Consider the following 15587-nt stretch of genomic DNA (forward strand, 5'->3'; position numbering starts at 1 on the left):
CTTTGTTGAAGAAGCATCACCGCGACTCATCACATTAACATTCGTCGTTATCAAGTTTTATATTTTATTTTCCCGCCTTCAGTCACACGTCAACGACTGTCAATCAACACCGTTTCTGAGCAGCTAGCGTTAGCATCGAAGAGCTTCGTCGAGACAAACAGAGACCAGGAAACGGAGTCACATGACAAGAAGAACCTGCATCGATCATCACCGGCTGCCTCATGACAACGTGAAAGTACATCCCTGTCGACCTCAGTTTAGGAAACTCAGGAGCGAAGATTCTTAAAGTGTGTTTTGGGATTTTAAAAAAAAAGAAAAGAAAACGTTAAGGTTTGCGTCTCAGCACGACAGCAATCAACCTCTGAAAACACAGCTTGTCGTCGTCTTCAGCTCCTAATTAGCTATTTCATGTTCGGACTGCTGCGCCACCTACCCAGCTGCTGACCACTTCCACACACACACACACACACACACTCACACACACACCGGGCTCACAGTCGATCAGCTCGCTCGGTCGGAGAAGAGAAAACACAATCTTGTGTCTCCAACAGAAAAGAAAAGCTGAGCAACAATAGATTAGCGATGGCCGTGAGTGTGTGAAATCTCTTTGTGGGCTCGCCACTCTCACACACACACACACACACACACACACACCAACACATGATGGATCTGGTATCAATTGGCTGTCCTGGATTTTTTTTTTTTGTTGCATTGACTGCTAATGTCGGACCTGGACGGCGCGCCAGAGTGTTCGGTCCGGACTAATGTGTGTCGAGGCGGCCGGCGATGATAAGCTAATTGCTAATCACTCGATCGGAGACCGACGAGTCTCCGAGCCGGAGCGAGGGAGGAAGCGGAACATCCTGCGCGGCCCAGTTCTATTTGTCTGCTGATATTTTTTGGGGGGGTTGGGGGGGGGGGGGGGGGTGATGTGGGATTCTCCGGCGGCGCTATCTCAATCACAAATCTGGCGCCGGATCCGTTTCACTCGCACACGACCAGATTAAGCGATTTCAATCCTGCTTTTGTCTTAAAAATACAGTTTTCTTTTTTAAAAAATGTGAATTAAAAACCTCTGGGTGTGAGGGACACACACACCGACACACACACACCGACACACACACACCGACACACACACCGACACACAAGGCCCTGGATTTCTTTGGAGACATTAGCGATGCTGTTTCTGAATGAGGGGAGCCTCGGGGATTATAATCAGAATTTTCATCTCAGTCAGGGATTAATAGAATAAATGGGCAAGAGAGAGAGCACAAGCTGTGTGTGTGTGTGTGTGTGTGTGTGCATGAGAAAGTGTGTGTGGGTGGTTGTGCCGCCGCTGATCACCATTTTCATGAGAGTTCTCTCCCAGGTACACTTTCGCTTCTCTTTGATGTGTAAAGCAGCGTCAGACATGGACTCCTCGTGGCGTCCCTCGAACCACCGACACACACGTTTGCTCCGAGCACACGACAACGACAACAACAACAACAACAACAACAGGGGTGTGTGTGTGTTGGGGGGTCATGTGACCAGAACGTGTCTCAATCGTCGCCCTCCGACTCGAAATCCTGCAACATTCCTCTGGATTTTTTTTTTTTTCCGACGCTCTTGCAACACCGTGACAGTTTGGGGTCACGAGTGGGGGGCTTGAGGAGGGGGGGTGAAAATTGAAAATTTGTTTTTTGGGATCGTAAGGAAAGTTTCTTGCCGTGATAATGGCGAAGAAGATCTGCTGCTGTCTGAGGTACAGCTGGTCGCGCCGAGACGTTCCCACACACACTCGCCATTCAGCCGGCCAGACGCGGCATTATGATGTAAATCACTTTAATAACCGAGAGTGTGTGTGTGTGTGTGTGCGTGTGTGTGTGTGTGTGTGTGTGTGTGTGTGTGTGTGTGTGTGTGTGTGTGTTGCAGTCGCCACAGAGGTCAAACGCATGTTAAGATTTGTGTCGTAAACTTTTTTTACCCGTACATCACCGCTGTATCGACGCACACATTCAAACACTTTTCTTTAGGTTTCACACAGACACACAATTGATATGATACACCGCATACACAACACCATGTTTCAAACACAGCTATTTTTGTCAGCTACACTTCCAACTACACACACCTTGCTGACCGACCAGTAGGTACACACCTATTTAAGAACACACTGTCGACAACTACACACACGTTCACACTTACTTCCTGGTTCAGTTAGCAATTAGCAAGAATTAGCTAATGACTACATTCGAAAGTTTCACTTTATAACATGATAACACACACTTTTTTACTCCACAAAAAACTGATCAGATGAAAATAAAAAGTTTCTAAATATATTTTAAGACCAAAACACTGAAGTAAAATGTGAGTCAGACTCTAGTGTTGCCTTCACTGTCTCGGCTACTGTAGGATTTCTGAAGCTCGTGTTTGCACCCGGGTCACACTGAAGTGCCGTTACACACGTTTCACCGCTCGCTATGACGGCGACACAATGCACCACGACAAACGTGTGCGACTGAAAGAACACACGCTTGATCCTCAGCTAGACGTCAGTTACACACACCTCCTACACACACACACACACACACTACACAAACACAACATTTAGAGAAGATCTCACGAAACAAAACGATGCTTTTTAAAATGTTGTGTGTCCCAGCTCTGTTTCATCTTGCACCCCCAGTGTGTGTGTGTGTGTGAGAGAGTGTGTGACTCTGTGTGTGTGACTGTATGTGTGTGTGTGTGTGTGTGTGTGTGTGTGTGTGTGTGTGTGTAATGGCTAATTTAGTACAGGCATCCCGCCACTAAAAACTACTGCTAATTAAAATGCACAAGCAGGGAAAGATGGCACTGCAACAAATAATTAGTGTTAAGACGCTTTAAATAAATGAGTTTTTCGTTTACTCTCTTCTCACTTCCTCTTCTTCAACTCAGTGGGAGCAGAAATATTGGGGGGCCAGAGTGTGTAGGGGGGGTGTGGGGGGGCAGAAAGGGGGGGCGGGGGGTCATGTGTACCGAGCTGTTACCTGCAAACGGATTGTGAAAGTGAGAGCGAGCGAGTGCCACACAGGACGTTTTAATAGAGAGAATCTGGTGGTTCACACACACACACACACACACACACACACACACACACACACACACACACACACACACTGACCAGTGGAGCTGCTCCATCAAGGTCACACGTGGTCTTTTACTACTGGACTGTGGGATTTTCGTCGCTGAGGCCATGAAGATCAACTCGGGACTATTATTCATTTCCCTTTTACTTTCTGCTCTGAATGATCTGCATCATTGCAAGGACGAGTGTACAGACGCACACAAACACACACACACACACACCTGCAGACACACACACAGCTACACACACAAGTGTGTGTGTGTCTGCCAGCTGCACTCTCCTTCCTCAGCATTGAAACATTCTTGGTGTTTTTTTTCCTCAAAAAAAACCTTTTTCGGCCTCAACCTTCGAGGTCCACACTCGGACACACACACAGGGAGAAGGGGAGAAGTGATGCATGCTGGGTACGTGTGGTTACCTGGGAGGGGCTCCTGTTTGGGGCAAATCCCGCGGGGAAGCGAGAAGCGGTCCTCGTCGTCTTCCGCCAGCGTGGCCTGGATGCCCACCTCCACGGGCCTCCGGCCGCGTAGGGCGCTTAGGGCGGGCGAGGGGGTGAGGGCCAGACCCGGGGAGGGCGAGGGGGGTTTGTCCAGCCCCCGGCCCACCGGCAAACACGGCGGCCCGTTGCATCGCTTCCTCTTGTGCTCGATGAAGAGCAGAATGTCCGCCAGGGGGAAGGTGGCCTGACACTGGCCGCAGGTCAGCAGGTCCTGCTCCAGGGACGGGTGGGAGTCGTGACCCAGGCGGGTGAGCCGCCTGACGGTGGGGCCCGGGTGGTGCCCGTTCAGGCTCCCGCTCTCCTCCGAGTTCTCCGAACAACGCTCCGATAGCTCCTCTGACGAGACGATGGCGGCGGCGAGAGGTTCAGCTGCTGCAGGAAAGAAGAAGAAGAAGAAGATTTTTTTTTTTTGTTGTTGTGACTCTCATATTTACATCACGGCTCCTTCTCTCTCTTTCATTTACGGGGCGGCGTGAGATGAAGGGGTCGCCCCCGGGAACCGTTAAACTACAAGCCGGGCGCGAGCGGCGGACGATAAAACGAGGAGGAAGTTTCCGGGGCCTGATAATGACGGAGGCTGGAATGATTACAACGCCGAGCCGCCGTGATCACAGGCGAGGACGCCGGGAATCATATCTTGACAAGCTGCAAATCAGAAGCCTTAAGAAACAACAAGAGCTGATGACAGGGGCGCCCTAAACATCAGCAGCAAACACGAGGACCAGAAACTCTCTCGGCTCCGCCACTGCAGCCGTGAACCCCCCCCCCCCCCCCCCCCCTTTAAAACAGTCAGACTCTCCCGGGGCCCCTTCGACACTTTAACCCGTCTTTTGTCCGAGCTTCTTTAAAACAAGTGATCAGTTTTAATATCAAATTGAATTATTGTCGAGATAATCCAAGGTTGGGTGTCATGTGATGTCGACCTTCTTTACTCTGTCGCCCCAATTTCACAATTTAATGAACTCCAAAACCACAGAGAGTCAAAAAATAGATTCTAATTTTCGGCGTCTGGGTGATTGGCGCAGATTTCGTCTGATAACGGTGGTTGGGTTGGGGGGGGGGGGGGGGGCAGCGTGTCGGAATGTGTGACATGAAGATGGAGAGGAGATAAAGGGGGGTGTCGGGGTGTTGGGGGGGGGAGTGCCCACCACCACCTTACCACCCCACAAACCCCCCTCTTTTAAGGGAATCATCATTTGAACGCTGCGATAACTGGACGGCCACTGTGCTCAAACTGGGACGAGGAGATAACGTGATAATGTCAGTGAGCGCGTGTCAATCACAACACAACTCGGAGACGACAACAAAAAGCAGAGAAAATGTTGCTTTACGCGACATTTAAATTCAGTTAAAACTAATATTTCAGGTGAAATTAAATGATGCCGATAAAAGTGGTGATTCTAGTTGGACGTGTGAGGTTCGACAGTATTTTTTTTTAAGTGTGTGTGAGTGTGTGTGTGTGTGTGTGAGGGACATCACAGCGTTAATCCACGAAAAGGGAGTTGAAGGTGTTTGAGGGGATGATGACAGAAGAATTGTAAGAATTTGGTGGTGGATGTAAAGGATGGTGGGGGCTAATGTGAGGGGGGGGGGGTACTAACACACTCACTGACACACACACGCGCACACGCACACACCCTCCCCTCCTCCTAATCCTTCTATACTCCTCCGATCAGCCCAATCGCGGCCCGCGTGCCAGTGAAAGTGATCAGGTTCGAGCTCCTGCGCTCGTGTTTCGTGAGCGCGCTCTGCCTCCTAGCGACGGCGCGTTGCCATGATGCGACTGTCAGCCTCGCGCACATGCTTCACCCCTAACAGTGGACCCCGCCGCGGAAAACACAATCAAAAATATTCTTATCAATTAAAAAAATAAATGAAGATATTTTGACCCATTTTAAATGACTTTATCGTCAGATATTGACGTTTTTTTTATATATATATTTTGACAGGGATTTAAAATCACTTTCTGACTTATATTATAGCGAAACCTCGTAAAGTTGAGTAAAACAAATTTAAGATTCATGACAAATACTTTAAACTGAATTCGTGATTATTGGTTCAGTTTAAAGCTCGTGTGCGTAATTCTTTCTTTTTCTAACTACAAGAGTCCGGGGGTCGATTAAACACGTCTTTAAACAAAAACAAAAAAGTGGATAAAAATATTTAAAAAAAGCTGCCACTGTTGAAAACACTCGGAAGCACAAATCCAAGTGGAAGTATTCCAGGGGAGGCTGCAGGGGAACCTGCCGGGAGGAGACACACACACACCGGCTCGTCCAGGCTGGTGCTGGTCGTGGATCCTCGCGGCGGCGGCGGCGCGGACACGCGGATACTCTCCAGTGTCCGCAGCGCCCGTGAGGGGGTACCCGGAGTGAAACTGGGGGGGGCGCTTGGAGTTCTACGACCGAAGCATGCACCGGCTCTAAAAAAAAAACTTTTGCGCAGTTTTCACGCGTCTTGTTTTAAAGTCCAGCTCGGGTCCGAGCGGCGCGTCCGATGTCCCAGCAATCGCTCCTGCTTTTTGGTTGATCAATAAAAAGAAAGAAAAAAAGGGGTGATAAAGGGGTGTCTGTACTTACGCGAAAAGTCCCGCTTGCTTAAGTGCTGGGGTTTGCCTTGCTTGCGGCGAGACATGGTGGCTGGCGGCGGCGGTCAGCGCCGGATCACATCGGGGTGAGAGAGGAGGCTCCGCCGGGGCACCGAGACGTCTTCATCCAACAGCCTCCGGTCATCCACTCACCCGCCCCCCCAACGACACCACCATCCAACGGTGCCGAGCGACGAATGAAAAAGAAATGGCAGTAGATGGAAAAAAAAAAAAAAGATAAATATTAGGAAGATGGCGCGGAGGCGAAGATGGATCGCGGGATCGCCGTCATGGCTTTTTTGAGAAAAGGAGAGCAGCGGAGAGGAAAACAGAGAGAGTGTGTGTGTGTGAGAAAGAGAGAGAGAGGTGGATGGAGAGAGGGGAGAGATGGAAAAAATGGCAAAAGCCCCCCCTCCCCTCTCTCCCCCTCGCCCCCCCTCCGTGCTGTTGCAAGTTCAAGTGCACGGACGTGACGTTCCCGGGCGAACTTGAACGTCAGGCGATGGACAGACACCCGACATCGAGAGGGAGAGGGAGAAAAAAACACACACACACACACACACACACACACACAACATGGGCAGGGCCGAGGCACCCGAGTGGGAGTGGGGAGTGCGTGAGTGGGAGGAGGCGCGCACGAACAACACACCAATAGACGGTCATTAGAGGGAGAGAGAGGAGGAGGAGAGGAGGAGGAGGGCCGGACATGAGACCCGGTGGAAGCCAATGGACACGGAGATCAGGGGGGGGGGGGGGGGGCGTGCGTGGAAGGGAGGAGGAGTGTGCGAGAGAGAGTGTGTGAGAATGAGAGTCTAATGAAAGCAATATGCCAGGAGAGAGAGAGAGAGAGAGAGAGAGAGAGAGAGAGAGAGAGAGAGAGGTGGATGCAAAACAGGGCGAGGGAAGTCGCGGACAGGAGCGCGCTGGAGGGGGGCGGGGGGGGGCGGACACTGCGTGATGCATTCAGGGACCCGAGAGTGCGCGAATGCCATTGAAAAAGGTGAGGCGCGGACCGGACGGACAGGTTGATTTTCTCACGCGCGCACACGCGCATGTTGAGGAAAAAGTTGGGAGTCTGACCAGTGTGGACACACACAAGTAGTTCATGTTGTATTTTAGATCTTTTTTTAAAAAAAACACACACTTTTCTTTGGTTGTTCAAGACGGTTCACTTGTGCGCACACGTGTGTGTGTGTGTGTGTGTGTGTGTGTGTGTGTGTGTGTGTGTGTCCGCTATAAGGGTTTTGTGTGTGTTTTCTGCAGCTCGTATATAATAACTTTCAGATGTTGCTCAGGTTCGAGCGCAAATATAAGGTACGGGGTGGGGTGGGGGGGGGGGGTAGTCGGAGTTTGGGGGGGCTGGAGAGGAGGAGGAAGAAGAGGGTGAAGAAGGAGAAGAGGAGGAGGGGGATTGTAAATACTCGTGTAATAAAGGGGCTTCGGTGATATAAGACGCGGGGCTGAGCGCGTCGGAGGCGCAGACGCGGAGAGGACGAGGATAGGAAAGCGAGGAGATGGAGGAGAAGAAGAGGAGGAGAGAGGCTCGTGAGGAGGAGAAGATGGAGCGACCACCGAGGAGGAGCGGCGAGGAGGAGAGACTCCGGCGCGCAGACCAGGAGCTTGACGCGCTGACCGGAGAGGACGCGCACTTAATACCGAGGGGGCGGCGGCGGTGGAGGAGACAGAAGGAGTAGGTGGTGGAGGGAGGGAGGGAGGGAGGGAGTGAGAGATAGTAGGAGGGAGAGAGAGACGAGTCGCAGGAGGAGGAGGTTCAACGTCAAGGGGGAAAATGCATGACCAGTGAGTGAAATATTCTGCAGGTTGCTACTCGCCATTCGTGTGTGTGTGTGTGTCGGTTTGTGTGTGTGGGGGTGTGTGTGTGTGTGTGTGTGTGTGTGTGTGTCCAGATTATCTCTTTTATATTTCACATTAATAGAGATTAATAGAGATTAATGACCATTTATTTTATAAATACGACATCTTTCATCAATGACTCCTCAATTGTAAAAACGGATATTTTTTAATCATTTTAAAAAGATTTGTTACGTTTGTTCACGTTAAACATTCAAGTCAAGATTAATTCTAAACGCGTCTAAATATTAATGATTCAAAGACAGAAAGATGAAAAGCAGATGCGCGTCGTTTTTTTTTTCATTTTAAATCAAACTTTTTTAAGTATCTAAGAGTTTAAAAACACGATGTGATTCTTTAAGTATTCCGGGCTGAGGTTTCATCATCTGACCCTGACGAGGCCTCGTCCTCTCACCTTGACCCCCTCGCTCCACTCGCTCCATCTGTCGCCAACAAAGGGTGTTTTTTTGTTCACTCTTCCCTTCTTTCCCTCTCACTAAAGTTACAGATGGACATTGATCAACCGGCTGCGGGGGCGCGCACAGAGGAATCTCTCTCTCGCGCGTAAATGGCAGCGCGTCCCCTTCATAAATCAGCGCGCGCGTGGATAATGTCACGGAAGGTGTTTGGACACTTTCAGTTTGAGGTTGTTTTTAACTAGGCCATCCGGATATATTCAGATTATATTGAGGGGGTGCGTGAAGGGGGGGTCGGGAGGGGGGGGGGGGGTCCCCTCGTCGAAGTGGGGACCAGTGGGCATCAGACGGGAGATGATGGTCACATGCGCTTTTCTCCCGGCACGCACGGCGGCTCCGGGGAAATTGAGTGACTGGGGGCGCATTTCAATATATGGAAATGACCGAGGGGCGACTGAGATAAATCAGCTGCACACACACACACACACACACACACACACTTATCTGCACACCTTCATTTCAGTGAGCGCCTCTCTCCTGTAATCCGTGTCATTATGCCAAAATCCGTGCGTAAAGACGCGCATCGGAAAAAAAGATAAACCCCAAAACCTTCCATTTTTAAATTCAACATTTTATTTCAGTTTTTTTTTTTTAAACAATCTGCCTCGTGCTCCGATAATATCAATTATTTCTTCATCCATCCAAAGATCTCGTTAGAAGGTGAACCAGAGCGCGGGAGAAAATCTGATCCGAGGCGCGATTGAGTCATTAATATATGAAGGATTTCTATTAAATATCTGGAAAAATCTAAAGAGTTTTAATACATTTTGTTTTGATGAAAATGAATTATTGAATGAGTTCATGTAACACGTTATTTCAGACGAGATCCGCGGGTGAGAGTCGAGGAAACGTTGATTGTTTTTTGTTTTTTTTTAAAAGAATTGATCGAAGTTTGTGATTTATTTTTGGTTCACGCGATTTAATTAGACTCACAATTATCACGCAATTAAAAGGCTTTATGGTCCAGTTGCCTGCGCACCTGTGCGTGAACGCGTGGTCCTCGCAGCACGACTTGACACGAAGGTTTACGTCGACACACACACGCACACACACACACACACACTCACACACACACACTTGTGTAGGGCCCCTCAGCCCACCAACAGAGCTCTTACAAAACCCCGCAGTCGTTAAAGTTAATATTCCTAACACTAAATGTGCGTGCGTGCGTGCGCGTCTCTTCACGTGCATATTCGAAACAAAACTATTGTTTTATTTCTCAGATTCATCACGTGACATTTGATATTAAACGAAATGATTTTCAGCGGATTAGAAGTCTGTGTAGACGCAGGTGTGAGTGTCAGCAGCTTTTTTTATTTGTGTTGTGTTGTGTTCTTCAGCGACGTGTGTGTGTGTGTGTGTTTGACTGATATCACCACAGGTAGCACGTGTTCATTCGTGAGTGTTTTCATGTTCTTGAATTTGGAATTCGTCAAGTTCTAACAAGACGTGAAACACATCAATTCCAAAAAAAAAAAGCTCAGACGTTCCATGGATCATATATATTTGAGCTGAAAATAAGATTAAACTGTTTAAACGTTGAATGAATGAACATTTAAGTGAAGAAACTGTTAATTTAAGGTGAATTTATAACACTCGGCATTAACAGTTGTTCACTCTGGCATGATTGAAATTTATTTTACTGAATTAACAAATGAATGGTGAATTAATTTCCTTCTACAGGTGAAGTCAACGAGCACCTGGTTCTATAATCATCAGGTTGAGCTCGTGTCCCTAAAACAAAGAGCAAATTTGCCATTTTCTTTTTTTAAAATACTGTAAGAAATCACCGTCTTCTATTTCTGTTTCAAAGCTGTTGCGGCAACTCCTCGATTCTAGATACGAACCTTCAAGAAGCCTCGTGTCCCTCCTCAGTAATGCTAACTATATGTTAATGAACCACTGACCACTGCAGACTGACAGCTCCAGAGAGAGACGAACACTAGTCTTTTTCTTTTTTTTAACGTTTTTATACTGACGTAAGAGTCACATTGTTGTTCTCTCTTGTTTGTTCGAGGTCAGAGTTCAAGGTTTAAAGCAGAATATATCCGTTTTTGTGTTGATAGTTTGTTCAAAAGTACCTCGTGCAGACGCCGAAGTGAAACGCCATCGTTTATCCAAACGCGGACTCTGCCTCCCTCTACCGGACTAATGGTGTAATTGACGACTGGTTTGAAGGGTGAAAAAAGGATTTTTGTTGGAGTCAAAAACAAAATAAAACATCAGACATTTAGATGTTTACACTTAATTAAATTACTGCAGACACTCACTGCGTTAAAGCGCATTGTTTTAATAATTTATTGATAAGGAATAATCTATATATCGTATTTATTGAGCAATAAAAATCCTTCACTTGAATTAATGAAGCAATTTGTGGTGATTTACAACAAATCTAGTGGGATTTTTTGTGTTTTAACTGTATAATAAGACACACTTCTCATTTATTTCAAATGTCATGTTTTAATTGTTGACATATGTTATAATGTTTTTAAATATATACAGTTTTGATTTACATCTGCCGTGGAAATGGGTGAATGTTCATCACTGAATGAAAAAAAAGTAAAATAGTAACACAAACGTCCGTCATTCACGATCAAGTGTGATACGTTCCGCGATAATTAGATTAAGTAGCGGCGAGGGGGCAGCCCGGGCGGGCGGGGACTGTGCAGTAATGACTGTTTCTAATGGGAGGGGGGGTCTCTGGGGAGGGGGCTTCCAGGCCATTAACACCGAGGGGGGGGGCAAATCTAATGTGACACGACACCCTTCTGTTAGTGGAAGCACAGATCACCGGTGAACGCCGTCGCGACTCGTCACACGAATCAATTCATCACTGACAGTTTGTTTGGACTCCTTGAAAACACGCGGGAAACGCTTAATTTCATCCAGCGGTGGCGGGAAGTCGAGGCGGACGCACGCGGTGGCGTCGAAGACTTTGACTCACAATTGAATTATTGAAGCGAAACTGACGAGGTTTGAGAGAATTGATGAGGAATCATGGAGTTGAACTGATGTCACGTGTTTCTGTCCCGCGGCCGATTACATCCGAGCCATAGGTGGTCCGCGAGCCACACACACACCTGACCCAACACGTCATGTTGGGTCAATTAATGGGAACTTAAAAGTGTACAATCTTACACAACTGTGCTTGAAGTGTGAGATTTGTGGTTTGTCATGTCAGAGTTACAGATTGTGTAGATGTGTGTTGTAAAGTCAAGTCCTGTTGTGTTGTGATTTGATTATTGTATTTTGTGTTATTTGTACTTTTTAAAATGATCTGTTGTGATTCTTGTGTAATATATTTTTTGTCGGTGTGTAATTGGTTGCTGTACATTTGTTTAACTGTTGTGTTGAGAATGAATCTGTTTGTGTATATGTGTGAGTCTGTGATTATCACCCTTGTTATATTACATGTGTGTAGATTCATGTGAAGATGTTGGTGAGTGTGTGAATGCAGTTGTGTGTCATTACAATCTACAACTGTGTGTTGTTTATTCAATCAAGGCTGCATTTAAGTGTACTTGTACTTGAGTGTGTGATTGTCGTGAATGTTTTCATCTCTTCTGGTGAAATAAAACCAATCGAAGACCTTGTGTAGTTCTTTGTGTCGCACACATTGAAGCAGATTGAAGCGACTCTTCTCAGCGGTTCCGTGTTCGACTCACTGAGTCACATGATCGGTCCTGACTCACGAGTCACATCACTCACCTGACTCGAGTCTGTGCTCCATAGAAACATCAAGTGCTTTTACACCAACGACTCACACGAGCAGAAAAACTGTAAAATATACACAATTAAAGACTTTAAATGAGCTTTAAACACCTTGAAATTAAAATAAAAATAATTTAAATGGTCATCTTAGGTCCTCCTTATACATTTCACCTCATATTTATGATTCACTTTAAATGCTTTCCTTTGACATTCATATTTATAAATATTCACTAAAGTTGAATTGTAATTACTTCTAATTACATGTTTTCATTGTAGTTACTACAATACAATCAGTTTTTAAAAACATTTTTGCTCATGCACATCTATCGCAATATTATTATTTTCTTTTCAAATAGATTTATTATATTCAAATGTATTTTATTGATGTTTTTATCATTTCAGTCTCAGTGCTGATCAAAGTATTATAGTATCATATTTTTTCAGATACTACTTTTCGTCCCTGAGCAGTTCCGAATCACGCCACCAGAGGTCAATGTTGCAGTCAAATCTGTTACCAACGAAAAGAGCCGAATTGAAGAATAAAAATCATCCCTCAGGAAGTGAAAGGTTAAAAGTTGAATAACAAAATGACGTCATTGCTGGCTCCGCTGCACTGGTCTGGACATTGGCTACTGTCAGCGTGGATTTGAACCAGCAACCATCCAGTGAGATGATGGCTAAAGTTGACCAAAAAAAGATGGACCTGATCACTACTAAATTAAAAAAAAACACAATCACACAAACTTTAAATAGGAAACTTCACACAAAAATAGCGAACACACAATTCCTACTGCACGGCCATTCCAACACACCAAAAAGACACACAACTTCCTCCTGAAACACAATGACACAAACTTCAAACATTTGACTGTCATCGTTTGACAGTCGGAGCAACACTGCCATCCACTGGTGGGTTACTGTATTACAACGGACACGCTCATTTCTTCAACGTCACGGTGACGTCAGAATGCACCTTGATGACGTGAGAATGAAGCCTCTCAGCAGGTGCTTTTGACAAAGACATGATCCTCTTCCACACAGTCTTTTATTTGTAAATAATAAAAATGAACTCTTGAATATAAAACATACACATCAGTTAGAGCCACATCTGTTGTACAAACAAGAACTGTTGCAGTGAATACTTCGTCTTTTTGTCTAGAACTGTGGTTCTTGGAGTGGGGGGGTCAGGGTCGGGGTCTCGGGGAGCCGTGGGCTGTAAACAATCAGTATTCCTGCAGTAATACTGACAAAGGAAAGGGCAGTCGGCCACACCGCCACGGAACACAAACATCTGCAGCTCCGGTCGCTCATCGGCTTTAGAAGTCCAAACCAACCGTCGTCGAACATGAGTGGGAAAAATAGTTCAAATGTTTTCTTGTTTGTTTTGTTGTTTTTTTTGTTGTTTTTTTTTCTGCAACTGGGAAGAAAAATAAAGGCCTATTAGCGCCCCCTTGTGGCTCCGCGCCGCTCAGCGGCCAGAGCACGTTGGCGGGACACGAAAATTTTCCCTCGAGAAGATCAGGAATGTGTCATAGATGTGTCATTTGTTCGTAACTTAAAAGCCGCTCGTCCTTAAATTTGTATGTACAAGTGTGTGTGTGTACGCGCCGATACACTCTTTATATATCTATATCTTTATAATTTCTGTCAAACTCATAATGATACTTCATATACAAGGCTGTTTATACGCACATTCTCTATCTCGGTCTCTAGCCCCGACAGGTCTGAAACTACAGATTAGACACCTACGTGGCCAGCTAGCCGGGGGGGGGGGCGGGGGGGCCGGAGGAAGCTCAGGACTACAGAACAGCACTGTTGCTCGAAAAATACCCGAAAAAAGAACGAACAGAAACAGGAAAAAAGGTTCTTTCTTTTTGCAGAGACTCGATAGTTTGAATATTTTTTCGCCCCCCGGAGCGGCGGGCTCGGCCCCCTGGACGAAGTCGATTCTAGTCCCAATGGTTCCCGCGGCCCGGCGTGGAGGGCGCGGCGGGGGATGGCTTGGCTTTTCTTGGTTTGTATTCATATTCAGTACAAGCAAACTGTACAAGAACATGCAACATACAAGCTGGCCTAAAAGTATGTGGAACTAACACACATAGTCTAGACTGTTTTCTTTTCTCTTTTTTTTGTTTTTTTCTCTCTCGAGAATCGTTTTAATTTTCGTCTCCTCTTCGGTTTTTACAAAAGAAGTAGAATACAAAACAAAAGGAAACGAAACAAACAGGAAACGAAAGAAACATGCATGCAGCTGGGGGCCGAGGAGGAGGGGGGGGGGCGCCAAGTCCCCCCCGATCACCCGAGTCATGCTGCTCCCGCCTACAGGGGGAGTTAGTGAGGTCAGGACGGGGACGAGGGCGGCGGGGGGTTCTGAACGCCACCTGACCTGTGTCGTCGGCGCCTGACGAGGGGTCTCGGACCCACAGGAACCTGTCGGAACTTTTCGGCGAAAACCGAAAAAAATAAAGAATCTAAATGGAAACTGAAACTGTAAATTTGGCCTCTTTTTTTCTTCCTTCTTCGTCAGACGGAGAGCAGAACCTCCAGACCTGAACCCGTCTTGTGCTCAAAAAAGCTTCCGCAACACAGTTACCATGGTAACACGTCTTTTCCGACGGATCTGTGCTACTAATCAGGTAACGCCTCGTTCTCGCGGCCTAGCTGTTAGCTCTGCTCTGATTGGCTCAGAGGCTACTGGACTGGGGGGCGGGCGGGGGACAGGATGGGGGGGGACCTCGCTCAGGTGCTCTGGAGGGACAAACGAGGTCGAGGGGGGTCAGGGTTTGGACAAAAGCTCACAGGAAAAGCAAAGTAAGCTAAGGTAAAAGGCAGCGGGAGGAAGAAGAGGGAGGGTTTAAGACATGATTGTCAGACTCCAGCTAAGCTTTGATTGGCTCGTTCTCTCTCCCCCTCTCTCTCTCTTGCTCTCTCGTGTTCCCTGTCTCTCCGTCTGGCTTCGACCGAGGTCGTCCTGGTCTCAGTGTCCACGGACCCGACTGCGCCGTCCGCTCGGCCGTGGTCCAATATATATCTCTTCTCGATTAAGGAATACCGGGCTGTTGGTAGTGGTCATTTGGTCACTAGGACCGAACGCCCAGAGTTTGTCCTGAGCTGTCCAATGATGTCTGAGACGCCAATCGCGTGAGGGGAGCTAACGTCGGGTCCACCAGGGAGGACGGCGGAAACAGTTTGTACCATCCGATCACCGTGCTCGAGAGGTCCAGCTCCTCCAGTAAGATCTGTGCTACACCCATAAAACATTTGTGGTCTAGTCGTCCGTAGTCGCCCCAAACGATCACCTGCGAGGGGGGAGATCGAATCATCAGGGTCAAAGTTACTTTGGACACAAGTTGT

At 47.2% G+C, this 15587-nt stretch overlaps 2 protein-coding genes across 27 annotated transcripts in view; both read right to left on the bottom strand.

The window, feature by feature from the left end:
* bcl11aa (BCL11 transcription factor A a) overlaps positions 1–6611 on the bottom strand; it is a 53336-nt gene extending 46725 nt beyond the window's left edge. For 2 of the 4 annotated variants that reach the window (XM_087803189.1, XM_087803187.1), the window contains exons 1-2: positions 6188–6611; positions 3528–3977 (exon numbers count right to left, since the gene is read on the bottom strand). In XM_087803189.1, coding sequence (XP_087659315.1) covers positions 3528–3977; positions 6188–6242 — 505 coding nt within the window. In that variant the 5' untranslated portion in view covers positions 6243–6611. Of the gene's footprint in view, positions 1–3527; positions 3981–6187 lie in introns of all 4 variants that reach the window. The other 2 variants (XM_087803188.1, XM_087803186.1) reach the window with 1 other exon arrangement.
* An 8656-nt stretch (positions 6612–15267) lies between these two features.
* The window catches only part of rims1a (regulating synaptic membrane exocytosis 1a), a 66013-nt gene continuing 65693 nt past the window's right edge, over positions 15268–15587 (bottom strand). For all 23 annotated transcript variants that reach the window (XM_087803164.1, XM_087803184.1, XM_087803163.1 and 20 more), the window contains one exon: positions 15268–15532. In XM_087803164.1, coding sequence (XP_087659290.1) covers positions 15314–15532 — 219 coding nt within the window. In that variant the 3' untranslated portion in view covers positions 15268–15313. The remainder of the gene's footprint in view (positions 15533–15587) is intronic.

Source organism: Callionymus lyra, chromosome 11, assembly GCF_982586985.1.
Source record: "Callionymus lyra chromosome 11, fCalLyr1.hap1.1, whole genome shotgun sequence".
NCBI lineage: Eukaryota > Metazoa > Chordata > Actinopteri > Syngnathiformes > Callionymidae > Callionymus > Callionymus lyra.